General features: G+C 43.7%; 1 protein-coding gene across 2 annotated transcripts in view; it reads left to right on the top strand.

The window, feature by feature from the left end:
* MAP3K13 (mitogen-activated protein kinase kinase kinase 13) overlaps positions 1–20,408 on the top strand; it is a 173,363-nt gene that overhangs the window by 87,490 nt on the left and 65,465 nt on the right. For both annotated transcript variants that reach the window (XM_082261020.1, XM_082261019.1), the window contains exon 2: positions 12,092–12,649. In XM_082261020.1, coding sequence (XP_082117146.1) covers positions 12,172–12,649 — 478 coding nt within the window. In that variant the 5' untranslated portion in view covers positions 12,092–12,171. The remainder of the gene's footprint in view (positions 1–12,091; positions 12,650–20,408) is intronic.

Genomic DNA, 20,408 nt, shown 5'->3' with positions numbered 1-20,408 from the left:
GTACTTTGCCTTCCTTCATGTGACAGAAGTCCCAGGCTTTTCACACTGCACAGTCTCTGTCACATGCTGTTTGATTTGGCCGCTCTGCAAGATATTCTAGTGTACAGATATTTACACAATCACTGAGCACCTGCTCAGATAGTAAATGCCAACACGACATAAACATATACCGGCTTTTTTCAGTAGAGCAGCACAAAGAGCGAAGAGCAGCAATCAATAGCAACCTGTACACTTCCAGTTTAGAGCAGATCTGTCAAATCTGAATTCTCATTCATTGTTAGGGTAGGTGCACACCTGTGCGTTGCATTGTATTTTATGTGCATTTTACATGTGTTACTATAGAACTCTATATAATGTGCATTTTGTATTTGATAATAGATAGTAGATGCAGCTAGCAGGATTTTTTAATGCATTGTACCTAAAGCACACAAATATGAGCTTTCATGGCAGTTCACATCAACGCGGATTCAAACCCGACATCCTGCACGACTTCATTGCGGCTTGCTTGTGACTTCATTAACAGAGGTCAATGCAAGTTGCAATGAAGTCGCCCAAAAGTAGTGCAGGAACCTTTTTCTATATATAACGCTATAACTTATACATTATTACAAACACAATAGCGTTAAAAAAAATCAAACAATAAATAATAGCAGTGCTCCATCAATAGTTTTTGCTATTGACCGGCTTTCATATGTTAACCACATGAAAATCAGAAAATGCCAGGTGCCTAACCTCTTGTGTTTCGAATGCATCAGGTTAGCTGATGCCAGACCCGGAAGCAAGTAGAGAACACTGGTGTACTGGTGCCTACTTCTGTGATTTCCCGCTTCCAAGGGGATAAGCCAGGTATGGTATATACATAAAATCAAACAGAAGTCGTAGTCGCACTCTGTCAATAGTTTTTGCTATTGACCGACTTTCATATAGTAACCACATGAGACTATAGCTGACACCTTGTGAATCTGTGCAAAAAAGTCCTTAAGAGAAAAAGTGTCCTTATATTATTCTACTACATGTTGTAGTTCCATTCACCAGTCCCCAGGGTTGTCACCGCGTGAGTCCCACTCCCGTGAGGGTTTAGACTCACCGACAATACTGTTATCGCCCTGATAACCTTCCTTGAGACTGCATTATCTGGACCTGACTCTGTATTCAGCTTTGGCGAGGGTTTTTCTTATCTCCTGACAAGCTGCAAAAATTGCAGGGGGCGATTCGGTTGCTGTTGGCAAACCGTCTGTCTTCATTGTGGACTTGCATGCGGGCCTTGGGTCTAATGGTATCAACCTTCAAGGCGGTTCCGTTTGCTCAGTTCCATACCAGACCTTTGCAAAGGGAGATTCTTGTCAAAAGGAACAAGGATCCGAAGTCTTTGGACTCTTTAATTCGGTTGAGCCACAACACAAAGTCTGCTCTATTGTGGTGGATTCAGTCTCTAGCACTATGCCGCAGCAAGTCCTTCCTCCCGTTGTTTTGGACAGTGGTAGCTATGGACACCAGCCTGTTAGGCTGGGGCGGGGTGTTGGGGAAGCTCTGTGCCCAGGGTTCCTGGACAGTGGAAGAGTCGAAACTATGGATAAACCTTTTGGAACTCAGAGCAATAAAGCTTTGCCTGAGTCATTGGACGATTCGTCTGCAAGATTGTCCGGTTCGGATTACATCGGACAATGCCACGGCTGTGGCTTACATCAATCACCAGGAGGGCACCAAGAGTGTATTAGTGGCCAAGGAAGTGGCCGAGATTCTGGCCTGGGCAGGAAGGTTTGTTCTAGTCCTCTGCTGTGCACATTCCAGGTGTGGAGAACTGGCAGGCGGATTACCTGAGTCGTCAGGTGTTGGATCAAGGGGAGTGGTCCTTAGACCCGGAGGTGTTTCATCTCTTGTGAGTTCGTGGGGGACACCCAAGGTCGATCTGTTTGCTTCTCGCCTCAACAAGAGGAGAGGAAAAAAAAAAACAAGAGGAGAGGAGGTTTGTAGCCAGGTCTCAGGATCCTCTGGTCGACACCACAGGCGCTCTGATGGCTCCTTGGGGTCGGTACCAACTGATTTATGCCTTCCCTTCATTAAAATTTCTGCCAAGGCTTCTCCACAGGATAGAGGTGGAAGGCATTCCAGTCATTCTGGTGGCTCAAGACTGGCCTTGCTGGTCTTGGTACGCGGACCTGGTAAGGTTGGTCGCCGATGCTCCTTGGAGACTTCCTCTCAGGGAAGATCTGCTGTCTCAAGGGCTGATCTTCCATCCTGCTTTACAGTCGCTGGCTTTAACGGCATGGCTGTTGAAAGACAGGTGTTAAAAGATAGAGGTCTTTCTGACTCTGTGATTCCTACACTTTTGAATGCTAGGAAGTCGAATTTCAGGAAGATCTATCAGCGTACGTGGAAATCGTACATTTCATGGTGTGAATCGCTGAAAGTGCACCCTCACTTGTTTTTGATCGCTAGGGTTTTGGCCTTCCTGCAGAAAGGGGTTGAACAGTGGTTGGCTTCGGGCACTATCAAAGGCCACATGTCGGCTTTGGCTATATATTTCCAACACCGTTAGCTACGCATGCTTCGATTCATATCTTCATACAGGGAGTGCGCCATATGGCGCCTCCGAGACGGTCCCCGCTACCGCTGTAGGATCTCAATTTGGTGTTGTCTGTTCTTCAAAAGCCTACTTTTGAGAACATTTGGGAGATTTCTCTGCTTTCCTTGTCTCAGAAGGTTGCCTTCTTGGTGGCTATCACTTCTGCTCGCAGAGTGTCTGAATTGGTGGCGTTGTCATGCCGTTCACCTTATCTGGAGGTGCACAGAGATAAAGTGGTACTTCGACCTAATCAGTCGTTTCTTCCTAAGGTGGTTTCTGATTTCCATTCGAATAAAGACATTGTGCTGCCTTCACTCTGTCCTAAGCCCAAGCATCCCAAGGAAATTGCCTTACAATTTTTGAATGTGGTTTGGGCCATTAGAGTTTACCTGGCGGCTACTGAATCTTTCAGGAAACCGGACTTTCTCTTTGTCCTTACCGAACGACCTTGAAAAGGATTGGCTGTGTCTGCTGTGACCATATCCAGATGGATCAGGCAGATGGTTGTTCAGGCTTATTCACTGAAGGGTCAGGTTCCTCCTTTCCCTGTGAAGGCGCATTCTACTAGGGTGCTGAGCGCCTCTTGGGCTTTTTGCCATCAGGCATCAGTGCTGCAAGTTTGCAAGGCGGAAACTTGGTCGTCTGTGCATACATTCACAAAATTCCACAAAGGTAATGTGTTGGCATCTTCGGATGCTTCCTTTGGCCACAAGGTTTTGGAGGCTGCTGTTTGAAGAGAATATTTTTTGTTTCTCTTTAAGGGTGTATGTTTTTATCAAGGGGAGCTCCAGTTGTTACTGGTTGAGCCCCATGTTACCTGGTTGGCTAAGTTTAGCCTTTGGGGAATTATGGCTTCTTTGCGTTGTCTTCCCACCCCTCATCAATATACTGCTTTGGGACATCCCAATGGTCTCTGAAGAGATGGAGCTGTTATGGAGATGGAGAACTTACCATAAAATAATTTCCTCTGAAGTTCATCAACAGACGCAGCACTCACCCCTCTACTTCTGAGTGAATGGGGTTTTTTTTTTTTTTGTATCCTAAACACTGCTTGCAACTAAACTGATTGCTGATAGCAGAGTGTGTGGGGTTATGCCTGCAGGGGCAGCCACATAGGCGTGGTTAGACTTTTATTCCTGCCTAGTGCCTATTCCTGATTGGAGGAGCATAACCCAATGGTCTCTGAAGAGATGGAGCTGCGTCTGTCGATGAGTAAAGAGTAAAGGATTTTACGGTAAGTTCTTACAAAAATCCAGTTTTTCAAACTTTTAAAAGTTTTAAAATGCATTTTCTATTTAAAAAACTCTAGCTCATGTCCTGATTCACTCCTTTCTAGTATCATACGTTTGTTGCCAGGCAAAGGGATGCAAACCGAGCAGCTTTCCTCATTAGAGCCCTGCCGGTGCTGCAGCTGATTGATTATTATGAATCCACTCTCTCTAGATTCACTTTCCCACATGGATACAGACAGACACACAGGGATTTCGTTAGGAAAAAAAGGTAGGAATCTGCAACAAAGTTTGTTATAATCCCTGTAATGCACATAGATTACCCAGAGAAGAATGTTTTTTTTTCTCAACAAAAGTGGAGTTACGCTTTAATAATAAGTGCACTTGCACAATGCTCTTTGCCAAAAAATCCTGTTTTCAAAAAAAAAAAGAGACAGCTTATAGTTTAAAATGCATTTTCTATTCAAGAAACACTAGCTCATGTCCTGATTTACTCCGTTCTAGTATCATACGTTTGTCGCCGGGCACTTGGCATTTGTAGTCGTAATTTTCATTTCCGTATCTTCATTTGAAAAACGACTACAGACGCTGCTAAGAGCCCGAAAATGTCAAAATGCAGACCGTGCTGTGGATGGACTCCGGGGTATGTCATTAAGCAGGGTTGTCTTCACAGACTCCTAAACCTGCAGAACATCGCTAATGAACTTCGAGCTGAATGGGTTTATTCCACCTAAGGACAGGCCTTGGTAGGCAGCTGTCACCAGAGGTTGTGCTCTGATAAAGTCACGCTCTGTTAACTCCTTTACAGTGCATTCTGGGTAATTCAAAGCGAGCACTGCACGGAGCCAGTACTCTAAAGCCAGCTCCACCTTTAGCGTTATCAACCCATATTTACTCGTCTCTTTTTGTTTGTATGTACTTTAACCTCTCTTTCCAAATACCATGGCTTTAGAATATTCTGTCATTTAACCCATTCCATGTTACTGTATATCTAGATTGCATAGAACTACATCATACACACAGTTTTCCATTATTACTTATAACGCAGCAGTAAATCTTGAAGGTCACCGGAATTTTTAGACATTTAGTATTCCCTGTGTGTGTAAAACATAAGTAAATAGGGCTTATGCACATGTGCAATGAACATGGTCACATTTATACATGTATGAACAATGGGATACATGTATGATCAATGGGATACATGTATGATCAATGGAATGCATTTATGATCAACAGGATACATGTATGATCAATAGGATACATGTATGATCAATGGGATGCATTTATGATCAACAGGATACATGTATGATCAACGGAATACATGTATGATCAATGGGATACATGTATTATCAATAGGATACATGTATGATCAACGGGATACATGTATGATCAATGGGATACATGTATGATCAATGGGATACATGTATGATCAACGGGATGCATGTATGATCAATGGGATGCATGTATGATCAATGGGATGCACGTATGATCAACGGGATGCATGTATGATCAACATGATGCATGTATGATCAATGGGATACATGTATGATAAATGGGATGCACGCATGATCAACAGGATACAGATATGATCAACGGGATGCATGTATGATCAATGGGATGCACATATGATCAATGGGATACATGTATGATCAATGGGATGCATGTATGATCAATGGGATACATGTATGATCAATGGGATGCATGTATGATCAATGGGATACATGTATGATATATGGGATCAAAACTGGAGGGGTCCCATAGCTACCAGTCAAATTCATGGTTTTATTCCAACAGTGATGTTTTCCTTTTGCTCCGGTTTTCCTGGAATTATTACATTTCATGTAACATATAGAAAACAAATATGCTTGTACTATGTCGTTTGCATGAATTGATTGATGAAGAATGGTAATAGACAGGACGATGATGCTTTCCTATGGAGTGTAATTGAATGCATCTCACTTCTAGTGCTTAGAAAGACAATATATGCAGGGTAACAGTACTTAAAGGGTAACTCCACTTTCGTGGGGAAAAAAATCAGTAAATAAAGAAAAAACAATACAGCGTATACAATTGCGACACAAATCATATTGTAATTGAATGTTATTAAAAATGACCTTTCCTTTTCAATCTGCAGCCGCTGTAATGTTCTGAAAATGCAATACAATATGGATACCTGGAGTTGTTCTGTACACAGAATGTGTACTGACCACACCCCAGAAACATCATTTCCTGCTTGTGTGATTGGCTTACCAATTTTGCCAAAAGTCTGCCTAAGATAGAAGTCAGATTTCAGGCATCCCCTGCAACACAAATATCATTTTTGGTGAGATACTCCCAATAGGAACACATCTAAAGGGATGCAGGCCCAGCATATTTCCTCATTAGAGCCCTGCAGCTGCCACAGCTGATAGATAATTATGAAACCACTCCCATTTGACCCACTCAGCATAGAGGAACAAACAATGATTTCTTCAGAATACCAAATAGTAGGAATCGGCAACAAAGTTTGTTAAAATCCCTGCAATGTACATAGATCACCCAGAGGGGAATGTTTTTTTTCTCAACAAAAGTGGAGTTATGCTTTAAAGTGGCTGTAAAGGCAACACGTTTTACTTTATTGCATTTCCTGCATTAAGGTAAAAAATGTACCTAAATCCTTTATCGATCCAGCATTGTGCCTGTCTGCAGCAACGCTGGTTCAGTCTCGCCACCCTCACAGGCACAGAGACAGCAATGTAAACCAATGGCTCCTACTGCTTTCAATCAAACCCTGTAAAGAGGGAGTAGGGGGCGGGGCTGAGCCTTTGCTGTGTATGCCTATAGAGCACACAGCCGGGTTAAAGAGGAGTTCCGCCCCCCCCCCCCCAGGAAAAAAATGAAGAAGTAAAAATACTGTAGCTGCTGACTTTTAAATATTAGAACTTAGCTGTCGAGGGTTCCAGCGATTTCGGCACCCAAAGCCGATTTTTGTATCGGCTCTCGGGTGCTGCCGCCGCCATTCAGGGTAAGGAAGCCCCAGCAGTAAAGCCTTTCGGCTTCACAGCTGGTTCCCTACTGCGCATGCCCTGCCCTGGCCCTGCAGAGGAGGAAGAAGGAGGGGGCCAAACTTCCGAGGGACAGCGCAGCAGTGCAGTCTCCCGGAAGTGGGGAAACGTACCTGTCAAAAACAGGAACCCGTTCCCCCCTCCACCCTGAAAGGTGCCAAATGTGGCACCAGAGGGGGGGGGGAAGCATATAAGCAGAAGTTCCACTTTTAGAACAACATGATCCCCCCCTGTGTTGGTGGGACTTTAGGAGTAAGGAGAACACTGAAGACATCAATAGCATAAAAAATATAACATTTAATAGGTCACATTAAAAACATGAGACGTCGTGAACATATAATTATAAAATAAAAAAGAGAATTATATACAATATAACATAATACTACAATGGATATACATGTGAAATGACACATCCTAGTGGTTGAAAGTCAAGTTGATACACTTGTTTCCGTTGCATCCAACGCGTTTCGGGTAATAACCTTCGTCAGGGATGTAATATTAGGAAATAGTGTGCGTACATTATTTTTCAAACTGACAAGAGCAACAACCTAATGAACATGTAGAAAGAACCAATAGTTTCCAATAGAAGGGGGAGGGGAGACACGAGATGGGGGGTAGGGTGGGAAAGAAGCGTCCCGGTTCTATCCATGAAGGTCCCTCAGAGAGCCCACAGGTGAATGTTGTGAATACTTGTCAGCCAGGTTGCCAAAACAATAGGGGGGCACTGAGGGGATTGTGAGGAGAGATCACTCTAAATAGTCTGATGAAATGATGTATCTGCCTGCGGGTTGTGTGGCGAATGTCTCGCCTCTCTCTGGCAAAATCAGCGTCCTCTGTGCCCTCCAGTACCGCCTGCAAACTCTCCACCCTCACAGGCGCAGAGACAGCAACATAAACCATTGGCTTCTGCTGCTTTCAATCAAATCCTGTGAAGAGGGACTAGGGGGTGGGCTGGGCCTTTGCTGTGTATGTCTATAGATGCACACAGCTGGGCTCAGGAGCGAGCCTGCCTGTGCGTCTCCATAGGAAGTGGCACACAAAGAGGAGGAGGTGCCAAGAGCGCCGGGGGGGGGACCCCAGGCTTGGGGCCGCTGCACTTTTGCGCAGAGCAGGTAAGTATAACATACTTAAGTATCCCATACAACCACTTTAAAGCAGAAATAAACCTATCAAGGCATGCTGTGAATAATAACTATCACAGTTGCCTGTGTCTCAACCAAACTGTCAGGCCATCACATGGCTGGTGTCATAACTGATCACATATGCAGCAGATGCAGATCGCACAGAAGCTAACATGGCAGCTTCCTTGGCAGTAAAGTATAGGAGGGTTTAGTTCCTTTTTAAAGTTTTTAACTCCAGTAAAATAGCATAAAACACAGATAATATGCATGCATGGGAGCTTCTACTGTGTACCTGCCAAAATATTTGTATTTTTGTTCATCCAGTCCTGAGAATTAAACAGTTCTGCCCCAAAGCATAGTCCTTTCTAGCAGGGAAGGCGATCTGATCTTTCTGTGTTGCAGTGGCACTTTCACTTACAGGCCCCTCCCCACAAACATCCTTTGACTGAAAAGGAGTAACGGCACATTGATCAGCGCTTCTCTCTGTCACTCTACGTTCTACATCCATCAGCAGATTCCTTACACTGCATTACACCTAATTGGCTGCTTGTGCTGCTTCTCCATGCCCCTCCCTGAGTTCTGCTGCAAGGACTGTACAGTAGACTGCACTGACTGTTTGTATTAGGAATTACATAGCTGCATTCGTTTGCATCTTTTATATCTGCCTTAAATCGCATCTGTCATGAGAATAGAGCAATGGTGGCCTTCGATGTCTCCTTCAGAAAATGCTTGTTGACTGACTTTTGGCTTAAGGGCTCTTTCACACAGGCGGACCGTTCAGATCAGCCTGTCCATTTTTTTTTCGGATCTGAAAGGTCCCCCCATGCATCCCTATGGTGCATCGGATGTCAGCGGAGACATGTCCGCTGACATCCGATCCAATCCGTCAAATCTGGACGGATGGAAACCCTATTTTTCATCCGTCCAGCGGATGGGATGGGATCGGATCACAACAGACCGACGGTCCGTTCCCATCTGATTCCCCCATAGAGATGTATGGGGAACTGACAGCTGTGCCTCTGTCATCTCCTGCTCAGCGGGGGATTGGCGGATCGATCTCCCGCTGAGATAAACAGAGTCCGTTTGACGGACACATAGTGTGAAAGAGCCCTGCAAATAACACACTTCCTGTCCTGGAGTGAAAACGCTCATTAGCTGCACCTTGGAGAGACAGCATTGTCACCCCAGGCTGATCTCCAGATTTGGACTACAGACTCTTAACCCTCTTCCCACACTTGTTACATACAGGTCCTTTGCTGTGCAGTTCACAAAGGATAGCTGAGAAAGTTGATAACATTGTTTGAGATTTCAGTCTACAGGAAGTTACAAGGACACAAGATTTTTGACAGGATCAATATGTATTTTCTGTACTTGCAGAAAATGCTTTTAGCCTAAAAAGAGAAAACCAATACAGCCACCACATCTAAAGACTAGTAAGCTGCAATATTTGAATTTTTTTTCTCTTGGTTTTGATATACAGTAAAACCTTGGTTTGAGAGTAACTTGGTTTGAGAGTGTTTTGCAAGACAAGCTAATTTTTGAAATAAATTTTGACTTGATATACAAGCGATGTCTTGATATACAATGAAATGTAGCAATATATATATATACATAAAATGTAGCAATATGGTTACATTTAATGAAGGTTCAATATTTAGCAACTCACATGGTTGATGATTAAAACAGACACATCTAAGTATGCAGGCATCCGGGGTAAAGCTGTTCACATAGACCATCCTCCACACTGCCATCTTCATCATCCCTTCCCCATGCACTCCACAAGTGATTCAAAGCCTCACTTTCAGATCACTCTACTGCAGGCTATTCTTCCCGGTCATGATTGCAGACTGACAGTGGTGAGAGCCGGTGGTTCAGAAGATGGTCTATGTGGACAGCTTTACCCCGGATGCCTGCATACTTAGATGTGCCTATTTTAATTATCAACTATGTGAGTTGCTAAATGTTGAACCTTCATTAAATGTAACCATATTGCTACACTCTCATCTCTCTTATATTCTGTAGATCTGCTTGATTTTGCTTCTAATCCCCTTGGGAAGGCTGCATATTGTGGATGGACATTTTATGGTTACACAACCTATCACATTGCTATAATCTTTGTATATAGACTATAAACCGAAGGGCTTGTGGAACGAATCATCTGAGTTTCCATTATTTCTTATGGGGAAATTTGCTTTGATAAAAGAGTGCTTTGGATTACAAGCATGTTTCCAGAACGAATTATGCTCGCAATCCAATGTTTTACTGTACTTTAATTCTACTGCCTTTGATTATTTTATTACATTGTGGCTGGAGAACACATCCTTATGCATAAGTCCGTCACTAAAAGTTTTTACAGGTTCAGTGTAGTTGGGCATCTCTGAAATAATTATGGCTTGTTTAAAAAGGTAATAAAATGTTCTGGGCAAAAAAACAGATTTAAAGTTTAACAGTAAGGCCTCTTTCACACGGGCGTTTTGTATGTCCGAATATTACCCCATCCGTTTGTGGGTGATATACGGACATAATGCATGTCAATGGGATTGCGGATGTCAGGGGATGACCGTTTTTTGGAACGGAACAGAACCCTATTTTTCTTCCATTTAAAAAAACGGAAAGGACGCAAAATCTGATGTCAGCGTTGTCATCCGCTGACATCCGCAATCCACATAGACATACATTATGTCCATATATCATCCGCAAACGGATGGGATGATATGCGGACATACGGAGCGGATGACACAAGTGTCATCCGTGTCCGTGAAAAAAAAAAAAAGTGCCGCAGCGGAATAAAAAATCGGAGCGGCCGTGTGAAAGAGCCCTTAGGGCTTTTTTTTTTTTTCAGTTTTGGATAGAGTGGGGAAGGATTAGAACACCTGTTTATTGTTGTCTGTGCTGTATAAGGAAGATTCATCCTCTCGTCCTGTTTACCATTATCATTGAATGTGAAAGTAAAAGAAAATCCCAAATTTTGGGCTAACCCCAAAAAACTTAAATAAATCTTCCAATGGGGGACACTAGTTCTGGTGACCTGGGGGTCCCCAAGGAATTCCCTTAGTGGGGTTTTCCTCTTACTTCCTGTTTTTGGCTATGGGGCAGAAAGTGAAGGGAAATCTCCCCAATGGGACAAAGATGGCAAAAATAAACCAACAGGGGTCATAACCTTCCCTTACTCTGTCCAAAATGAAAAGAAAAAAGTTTTCAACAAACCTAAATTGTATTGTTAAAAGTTGTTGTTGTGATTATGTGTGGGGCCAGCCTAAGCTTGCCTTTATACCTTTTGAGGATGTTGGTTCATGCATACTAGGGATCAACCGATTATCGGTAAAGCCAATATATCGAGGGCCTATCTGCACTTTCCCCGATATATTGGAATCGGCCCCGGAGGTTACCGATATTGCCGATATTTCGGGAAAGTGCTTGTACCGGGGTGATGCCTGCAGCTAGAGGCATCGCCCCGATACCAGCGTCCATAGCCGACGGTCGGCTGTCTTGTAATGACAACCTGAAGCGGCTGAGAAGCCGCTCGGCTGTCATTACAAGGAGAGGGAGGGGACGTCCCTCATGCCGCCTTCCGCGGCTCGCCTGGGTCTCCCGTCCCACCGGGAGACCCGGGCAACCAGCCTGCACTGCCGCCGAAGACCCGATCAAAGCCGCATTTGGCTCTGATCAGGTCTCCATGCAAAAACCCGGAAGTGATGTCATGACATCTCTTCCGGGCACTGGCGTCAGATTAAAAAAAATTACAGCATTCAAAACAGCCAAACTTGGCGTTTTTAATGCTTTCAAGTGCAGAGGAGAGGTTTGGGGTCTTTTAGACCCCCAGATCCCTCCACAAGAGTATCTGTCAAGAAAAAAAAATAATTTTTTTTTAAATATACAAAAATATCGGCCCATATCGGCCAATACCGATATGCATTGGTCAAAATATCGGTATTGGCAACGAAAAAAACGATATTGGTGATCACTAATGCATACACAATGCAGACACCTTGGGAATGGGTTGTCATCAGAGCAGTGCAGAATACCCTGGTAACTTGCATATAATTGAATTTTGCTGTATTTCACTGCATGCCTATATTTAAAATTTTTATAGATTATTTATTATGCCTGATTTTCTTCTTCTGTTTTCAGATCCATGTGATCTACATTCCAATATAAAGCAGAGCTGAAGGAACCACCCAGAGAAACGGTGTCTTGGGGGTGGCTGCCCCATGCACATCGATGGTACCATGGCCAGTCCGCACAAGCCCTTGAATTGGTCATCTTCTCCCAATCTTATTGTTGACACTATACGGGAAGATAAAGATTACATGTTGGGGTTTGGTGATCCAGCTACAACAAGTCACCTTCAGCCTCCAGAGAACCAAGAAAAGTGTGATAACCTAGAAAATGCCAGTAGCCCGGTAACTGCAGCTGTCCTAACCTCCATCAGCGAGGACTCAAGAGACCAGTTTGAAAACAGTGTTCTACAGTTGAGGGACCAAGATGAAGTAGAGAATACTGCACCTCAGGGCACCAGCCACTCAGGAGATGGAGGCAGTAATAGCGGCACTGAAGATATCAAGATACATTTCAGCCGCTCAGGAAGTAACAATGGTGGCTTTTTAGAAGGACTTTTTGGCTGCCTCCGGCCCGTATGGAATATGATTGGCAAGGCCTATTCTACAGATTATAAACTTCAACAGCAAGGTAAGAAATCTATTGACGTATAAGGGTTGATTCACTAAAACTGGAGAGTGCAAAATCTGGTGCAGCTTTGCAAGGTAGCCAATCAGCTTGTTCTGTTTGGATCCTTGCACACAGGCTTTCCGATCAGGTCTGCAATCAGTTTTTTCAGGTGGACCTGATCGGATACTCCATGCACCCCTATGGAGCAGCGGATGTCAGCAGTGACATCTCCGCTGACACCCACTGCTATCCGATCCTATCCGGGAAATCCAGACGGAGGGTAACCCTATTTTTCATCCATTTGGAGGATCGGATGGGATTGGATCAAAAGGAACAGGCGGTCCGTTTTCATCTGATCTCCCATAGAGGAGAGCGGGGCCCCTGACAGGTCTGTCTCTGCACAGTGAGGGGAGACGGAGCTGTCCTCCGCCTGCTCAGTGGGGATTGGCAGATCGATCCCCACAGAGCAAAATGGAATTTGCCGGGCAGAAAGCCTGTGTGAAAGGACCCTAAGGCCCTTTTCTCACAGGTGGACCGTTAAGATCCGCCTGTCCGTTTTTTGGCGGATCTGAACGGTCCCCCCATGCATCCCTATGGGGCATCGGATGTCAGCGGAGACATGTCCGCTGACATCCGATCCGTCAAATCTGGACGGATGGAAACCCTATTTTCCATCCGTCCAGTGGATCGGACGGGATCCGATTCCCCCATAGAGATGTATGGGGCTCTGACAGCTGTGTCTCCGCAGTGCGGAGAACAGCTGTCTTTCTCCTGCTCAGCGGGGGATCGGCGGATCGATCCCCCGCTGAGATAAACAGAGTCTGTCCGACGGACATACTGTGTGAAAGAGCCCTTAGGCTTTGACAAAATATACTGGAAGCTGATTGATTTCCATGCACAGCTGCACCAGATTTTGCACTCTCCAGTTTTAGTAAATCACCCCCATTGCACTTTCATTATAAAATGACTGTACTTTTTTACACTAAACATTACTAACTTGTATATATTACGTCTACTTTTTTATTTTAGCACTTCCAAGTTCCTACAAAAAGTGAAAGGTATACAGAGATGGATCTTACAAAATGTTTGATATTGAGCAACAAATAAATGACAGCAGAGGTTTTGTAGTTCTAGTCCCTGCTAAAAGATTAGGTTGTTACATTTTAGAACATTGCATTGCCCAAACGTTACAACCATAAAAAGTTCTTGATTGATATTTGAAGAAAGAATAATAATAAAAAAAAAGAGACAATACAGAAGCTCCTGAAATGAAAAGAAAGACAGTCAGGTCTTCTTTACATTTGTGCTGAGACTTATAGTCCATGAGGTATCTATGTAGTTTGGACTGCCAGGTTCAGGCAGCCCACTTAAAGTGGAAGTAAACTCTCTTTTTTTTGCACTTGTACCTACAGGTAAGCCCATAGTTAGATGTACATGTAGGTACCGTGAATATCTCCTAAACCTGGACTGTTTAGGAGATATTCACACTGCTTGAAGACGGAGATGTCGCTGGCGCATGCGTTGAGAAGGGACAGCATGCCTGCGCCGTCCCTTCAGAGCCCTGTGCCCCAGTCCATGACTCCCACACGCATGAGTGACATCATTGTGCTGCGGTCAATCAGATGGAAGAAAGACAGGGTGAAGATGGAAGCCCTCTCAGTGGTGACAGCGTGCAAATGGTGGGCTTTGTTCTAAGGTAAGTATTTCATAATGTGCTAGTATGGGATGCATATTAGCACAATATGCCTTTACCTTGCAGGGTAAAAAAAAAAATTGGTGCGGTTTACTCACGCTTTAAGTGTATGGGGACGCAGTGGCTGTATGGACACAGCAGATCATCCCAATTTGATGTGGGTGAGGGGCCCAAATTGCAGATGTGTCACCTGTACATCTATCAAACTGGGATGAGCAGTTGTGTTTGTGCAGCTGCTGTGTCCCCCTACAATTACACTGGCTGTCTGCATGCACCATCTGGTGGCTCAAGCCACGGCCCATTCACGGACTATGGGCCTCTGCGTCCATGTTAATTAAGACTATAGAGAAATTTGATTTGCTAGCAGTCTAGCCACTTACCATACTCACAGTGCTACATCTAAAGGTGGCCATACAATGCTCAAATTTTGGCTGATGCCTGCTGATGTGGACGAAATTCAAGCTGTGGCGCAGCAAAAGTGGATTTCAAAATCGAAGTAACTAAACTGTAATTGCATCCAAATAGATGCAATCAATGTTTGGATATTCAGGCAGCTGCAGGTCCTGAAGCTATCTGAATAACAAAAGACAGCAGTGTAGATTCCGCCTACCACACTGTTTAGCATGCATGGGGGAATTGACAGAGAATTTTGTATGAATTTTCATATCAATTTCAATTGAAAATACTAATAATGTATACCCAGATTTGTTTTCAAGCAGTCTTTAGGCAGGCCATACACGGTGCAAATTTACTTCCTGCAACCACGGGTTGCAGGAAAGAAATTTGCATGATTTCCCCCATCAACACAGGCAGTGCTGACAGGGAATCAGCAATCGTCTTCTGCCGGCAGGAAGGCAGGGGCGCGCAGGGGAAGCCGGGAAAAGATTGTGATTATCACTAGCGGCTAAAGCAGAATCTCGCAGGCTTGTTGTACCAAAGTTGATCGATCGATCAATTTCGTACATTCAAAACGAGATTCAAACCCTCAATGGGAAGGCTGACTGTACCAAGTTGATTGATCAATAAACTTGGGTACAACCAGCCTGCCGGATTCTCTTGCGATTATCGCTAACGGCTGCTATAGCTGCTAGCAATAATCACTGTCTTCTCCCAGTGGGGACGGCTTCCCCTGCCCCCACCCCCGCTGGGAGAAGACTGCTTCCCACCTCTCTCCATAGGCCTAAAGGGTGCCTTATTTATGGGTGCCCATAGACATCTGAGAGCAGTTGCACACCATGCACAATTTGACTGCCCTAAATTGCTTGTTGCCCACCCCGAGAGCAGGGCATTGGAACCATAGACATGAGATCATTGCTTGATTTGGCCAGAGAGCGGCTGAATCTGGAGAGTCACACTTCTGGGTGATTTCATGCATAACAGTTTTAAGAAACATGGAATTTCAAGGTGAAAGCTTGTTCACATGAATGTTTTTTCTTAGAAAACAGGAAAGCATAGCCTTTTATAGCTCGCTCCCACATAGGTGGGGCAGTTCAAATAAATGAACAGTACAAAGATTACCCAGCACTCAATTCAGCTATCCTTATTTCTGACATTTAGGTTGGACATTTTGTTGTACACATTTGCAGATAATTATGAAGTGATACCACCACATCAAGGTGTCATCCTACCCTATTATGTAAGCATATAAACTAGGTCATATTTAGCAGTGAATAAATTGTGAACCTGGATTTGTCATGTGTTTTTATCATGTGCTTTATCATGTTTATTTCTATTATATATTTTTTTTTGTTACAGAACCATTATTGTTCTAGGAGTAATCTGTTGTTCAAAAAAAATATTCATATAGGGAATCAGCAACAAGTCTGGCATCATCTAATCAGTAGCCTACGGCAAAAGCATAGTGCAGCTCTACTAAACAGACAGCAGATCCTGCATATGTAATGAGCAAATGTTTCTTCTGTACATAAATGGCTACATACTATGTGCAGAAACAAGGGTTTTTTGAATACTAAGGCCCCGTTCACACTGGGGCGATCCGACTTCCCGGGCGACCTCGGAGCGGCCGGCACGGACTTCATAACATTGAAGTCTATGACGGTCGCTCCGGGTCGCCCCAAAGAAGCTCCAGACCCTTTTTCTAAGTCGGAGCGACTTGTGTCGCTCCTATTAGAACGGGTCCGCAGCTTCTCTATGGAAGGCGACCTACGGCGACCTGTCAGGCGACCAGGTCGCCTGACAGGTCGCCCCAGTGTGAACGGGGACTAATACTTACAGCGAGAATGACAATAAATGGGACCTAACCCTAAAATCTAAAGTTTGGCTCTCTAATGGTGGTCATAGGGCCCTTTCACACCGATCAGTTTTTCAGTTAAAAGAAGTGGAACAAAAATGCATGAAAAATGCATCCCTTTAACCACTTCAATACCGGGCACTTTCACCCCTTTCCTGCCCAGGCCAATTTTCAGCTTTCAGCGCTGTCGCACATTGAATGACAATAGCGCGTTCATGCAACACTGTTTCCAGACTACATTTATATCATTTTTTTGAGAGAGAGCTTTTGTTTTGGTGGTATTTAATCACCACTGAGTTTTTAATTTTTTTCTAAATAAATGAAAAATGACCAAAGATTTTGAACAAAAAAAAAAAGTTTTTCTTAGTTTCTGTTACAAAATTTTGTAAATAAGTAATTTTTCTCCTTCACTGGATGTGTGCTGATGAGGCTGCACTGATAGGCTGCACTAATGAGGTGACACTGATGAGGTTGCACTGATAAAGAGACACTCTTATGTAGCACAATAGGGGGCACTGATAGGCAGCCTTTTTGGGCACTGATGGGCACTGATAAGTGTCACTGATGGGCACTGATAGCAGGGACTACTAATGAGGAGGGACTGAAAGGCAGCACTGATGGGCACTGATTGGCATCACTAATAGGCACTAATTGGCATCACCGGTGGGCATCAGCAGGCATCGGTGATGAGAGTTCACTCATAATCAATGCACTGACCCCTCCATCAGCATGAATAAAGGAATGCTGATAATCGGCACTTCCTATTTACACTCTGATCAGCTGTGATTGGACACAGCTGATCACATGGTAAAGAGCCTACACTGCGCCACGCGACATACGAGTGGCATGTTGTGAAGGACATCCTATGAAGCAAAGTAACAACAATTAAATCACTGCCCAGCCATCATTTTGCTGTAGGCTGGGCAGGTAGGCGTTAAATCCAATGGTACTCTTCACACTGGTCAGTTACGTTTCTGGCCACTTTCACGCTGTCTCTTGGAAAAACATTAAATCTCCTGCATTTTTTTTTTAATGAAAACTGATTAGTGTGAAATGGCCCTAACATACAACAAACACTCACAAAAACTGCAGCAAGGAGGACTGAAACGCAGCTGACCGGTGTGAAGAGTTCCATAGGATTTGAAGGGATGCATTATGCTTTTTTACAACAGACCAGTGTGAAAGCAGTCAAAAACACAACTGACTGGTGTGAAGAGTTCCATAGGATTTGAAGCAGGGGTCTCAAACTGGCAGCCCTCCAGCTAGGGCGTTAATACAAGTACCATCATGCCTATGGGAGTCATACTTGTAACTGTCAGCCTTGCAATGCCTCATGGGAAATGTAGTTCTGCAACAGCTGGAGGGCCACCAGTTTGAGACCCCTGATTTAAAGGGATGTATTATGCTTTTTTACTATGGACCAGTGCGAAAGCAGCCAAAAACATAACTGAAACGCAACTGACTAGTGTGATGAGTTCCATAAGACTTAAAGGGATGAATTTTTCATGTATTTTTCTTCTGCTGTTTTAGCTCACAAACGGATCAGTGTGAAAGGGCCCATGTAGAGAATATTTTCCTAAACGATCAGATTATCAATAGATTTACTGGGTAAACTATAGAAATCCTGCGCTTGTTCAAATAACATAATTTTACTACTGGAAGCTGCTTGCACCACAACCGTGTATCCACTTTTAACTAAATGGTTGCGCTACCCACAAATCAACAGTGTTGTGCGTAAGTAAGACTATAAGAACACGTAAGAGGTACTTCCCTTTAAACAAATGTTCATACAGTGTTAAAAATATATATATATATATATATATATATATATATATATATATATATATATATATATATATATATATAATATACTCCTTTATCAGACTTTGTCCAATGTGAAAAAAGTCCTTCAATCAAGTGTAACTAATCAAGTGTTGTAATCAAGTATAACTAATCAAGTGTCGCTAGTCGTTCAGTGCTCCTTCCTCCAAACCACAGTTTCTTCTCCAAACGTGATAAGTGATGAACTACAATACACCCCCCAAAATACCTCCGTGTGCTCACACCCAAACTTTGCACCCACCCGAATCAACCACCTTCTTAACTCAATAAGTTAGATATCTAAAATCCGCTAATTCTCCAGGTACACATTGGCCATCAGGTATAAATAACGGAAAAAAAAGTGCCATAATGCAGTTTTTCTATTTCAAATCATAGTTAAAGGGACTGTAGTGTGCTGCTGCAAAACTGAAAATACACTGAAACACGCATAGGTGTAAACCAGGCCTTGGATCGGTTCACACTATGGCGACACAACTTCGGGGCGACTTGAACAAGTCGTCGTGCACCACGACTTTGGCGCGGCTTGCACTGACTTCACAAAATGGAAGTCAATGCAAGTCGCTCCAACTTATGCCAAAAGTAGTGCAGGAACCTTTTTCTAAGTCAAAGCGACTTGAGTTGCTCCTATTAGTACGGTTCCCATTGCACAGAATGGAGCACGACTTGTCAGGCGACCAAGTCGCCTGACAAGTCGTAGTAGTGTGAACTGGCACTAAGCCTTACAGGAGCCTATCAGAAATTTGATAGACATTCCTTAGCTATCATCAGGGGGTGAGGCCTAGAAAGAAGGAGATCTATTTCACTCCAACACAGTGCAATGGATGAAAGAGTAGCCTGGGAAAAGGAGCAGCTGGAGAATATCCATTATAAATGCTATATCGCTTACGATGTACAGTATGTCTCACACTGTCTGAAGGATAAGCTTGTCTGAGTCCATGTCCACGCTAAGTGGTTAGCACTTCTGCCTAGCAGCACTAGGGTCATTCATTGGTTCAAATCTCAACCACGGCACTACCTGTGCAGAGTGTGCATGTTCTCCATGTGCCTGCATGGGGGTACTCTGGATTCCTCCCGCACTCCAAAGACATGCTGGTAGGCTAACTGGCTCCTGTCTAAATTGATTAGCCCTAGAATATGTATGTATGAATGGCACTTGAGTGAGTGAGCAGGGACTGATGTGAATGTACAATATATGTGTAAAGCGCTGTGTACAATGTCATCACTATAAGTACCTGTAATAAGTGGATTATACTTACAATTATATCTTCAATATAAATATTAGATCAACATTATCTCTTAATGAACTATTACCAAAAAAAACACAATTTTTCTATTTAATGAAAACCTGCCTGTTTTGTAATAGTTCAGAACAGGTTGCAGCAGTGCCTGTGCATACTTATCGTTGACCACTCCAGCACTGGTGGTGTCCCAAATGCCCAACCTCCATCGGAACACTGTGTACCACATCGGAACACTGGCCTGCCACACTTTTCTATTAGCCCAATACATAAACCCCGTAAACCAACACTAAAAGAGAATGCTTAACATATGAGGAAGAAAAAAGTCTGTGCCCCACAAAAAAGGGCAGGCAGAGGACCTAAGAATAGTTACCAGTTTTTTACTGATTTACAGTGCTTCTGCACCTTGGAGGTGCCCATCTTCTTAGAAGCAAGGCTTTGCTTTCTCATGTTAAAGATCCAAGCCAAAAGAACAGCCAACAGCTTAATAGTGACATCGCCAAATCTTACTCTGAATCTCCTGAGACAAAAGCCTGCTACACACTTAGGCCTCTTTCACACGGGCGTTCCGTATGTCCGTATATCACCCCATCCGTTTGCGAGTGATATACGGACGTAATGCAATGGGATTGTGGATGTCAGCGGATGACCATCCGCTGACATCCGATTTGCGTTCTTCTCAGTTCTGTTCCGTTTTTTCCCTATTTTTCTTCTGTTTAAAAAATCAGGACGCAAAATCGGATGTCAGCGGTGTCA

Source organism: Pelophylax lessonae, assembly GCF_965119305.1.
Source record: "Pelophylax lessonae genome assembly, chromosome: 6".
NCBI lineage: Eukaryota > Metazoa > Chordata > Amphibia > Anura > Ranidae > Pelophylax > Pelophylax lessonae.
The sequence above is the reverse complement of the archived record's forward strand: the minus strand, read 5'-3'. Positions and strand labels throughout refer to the sequence as shown.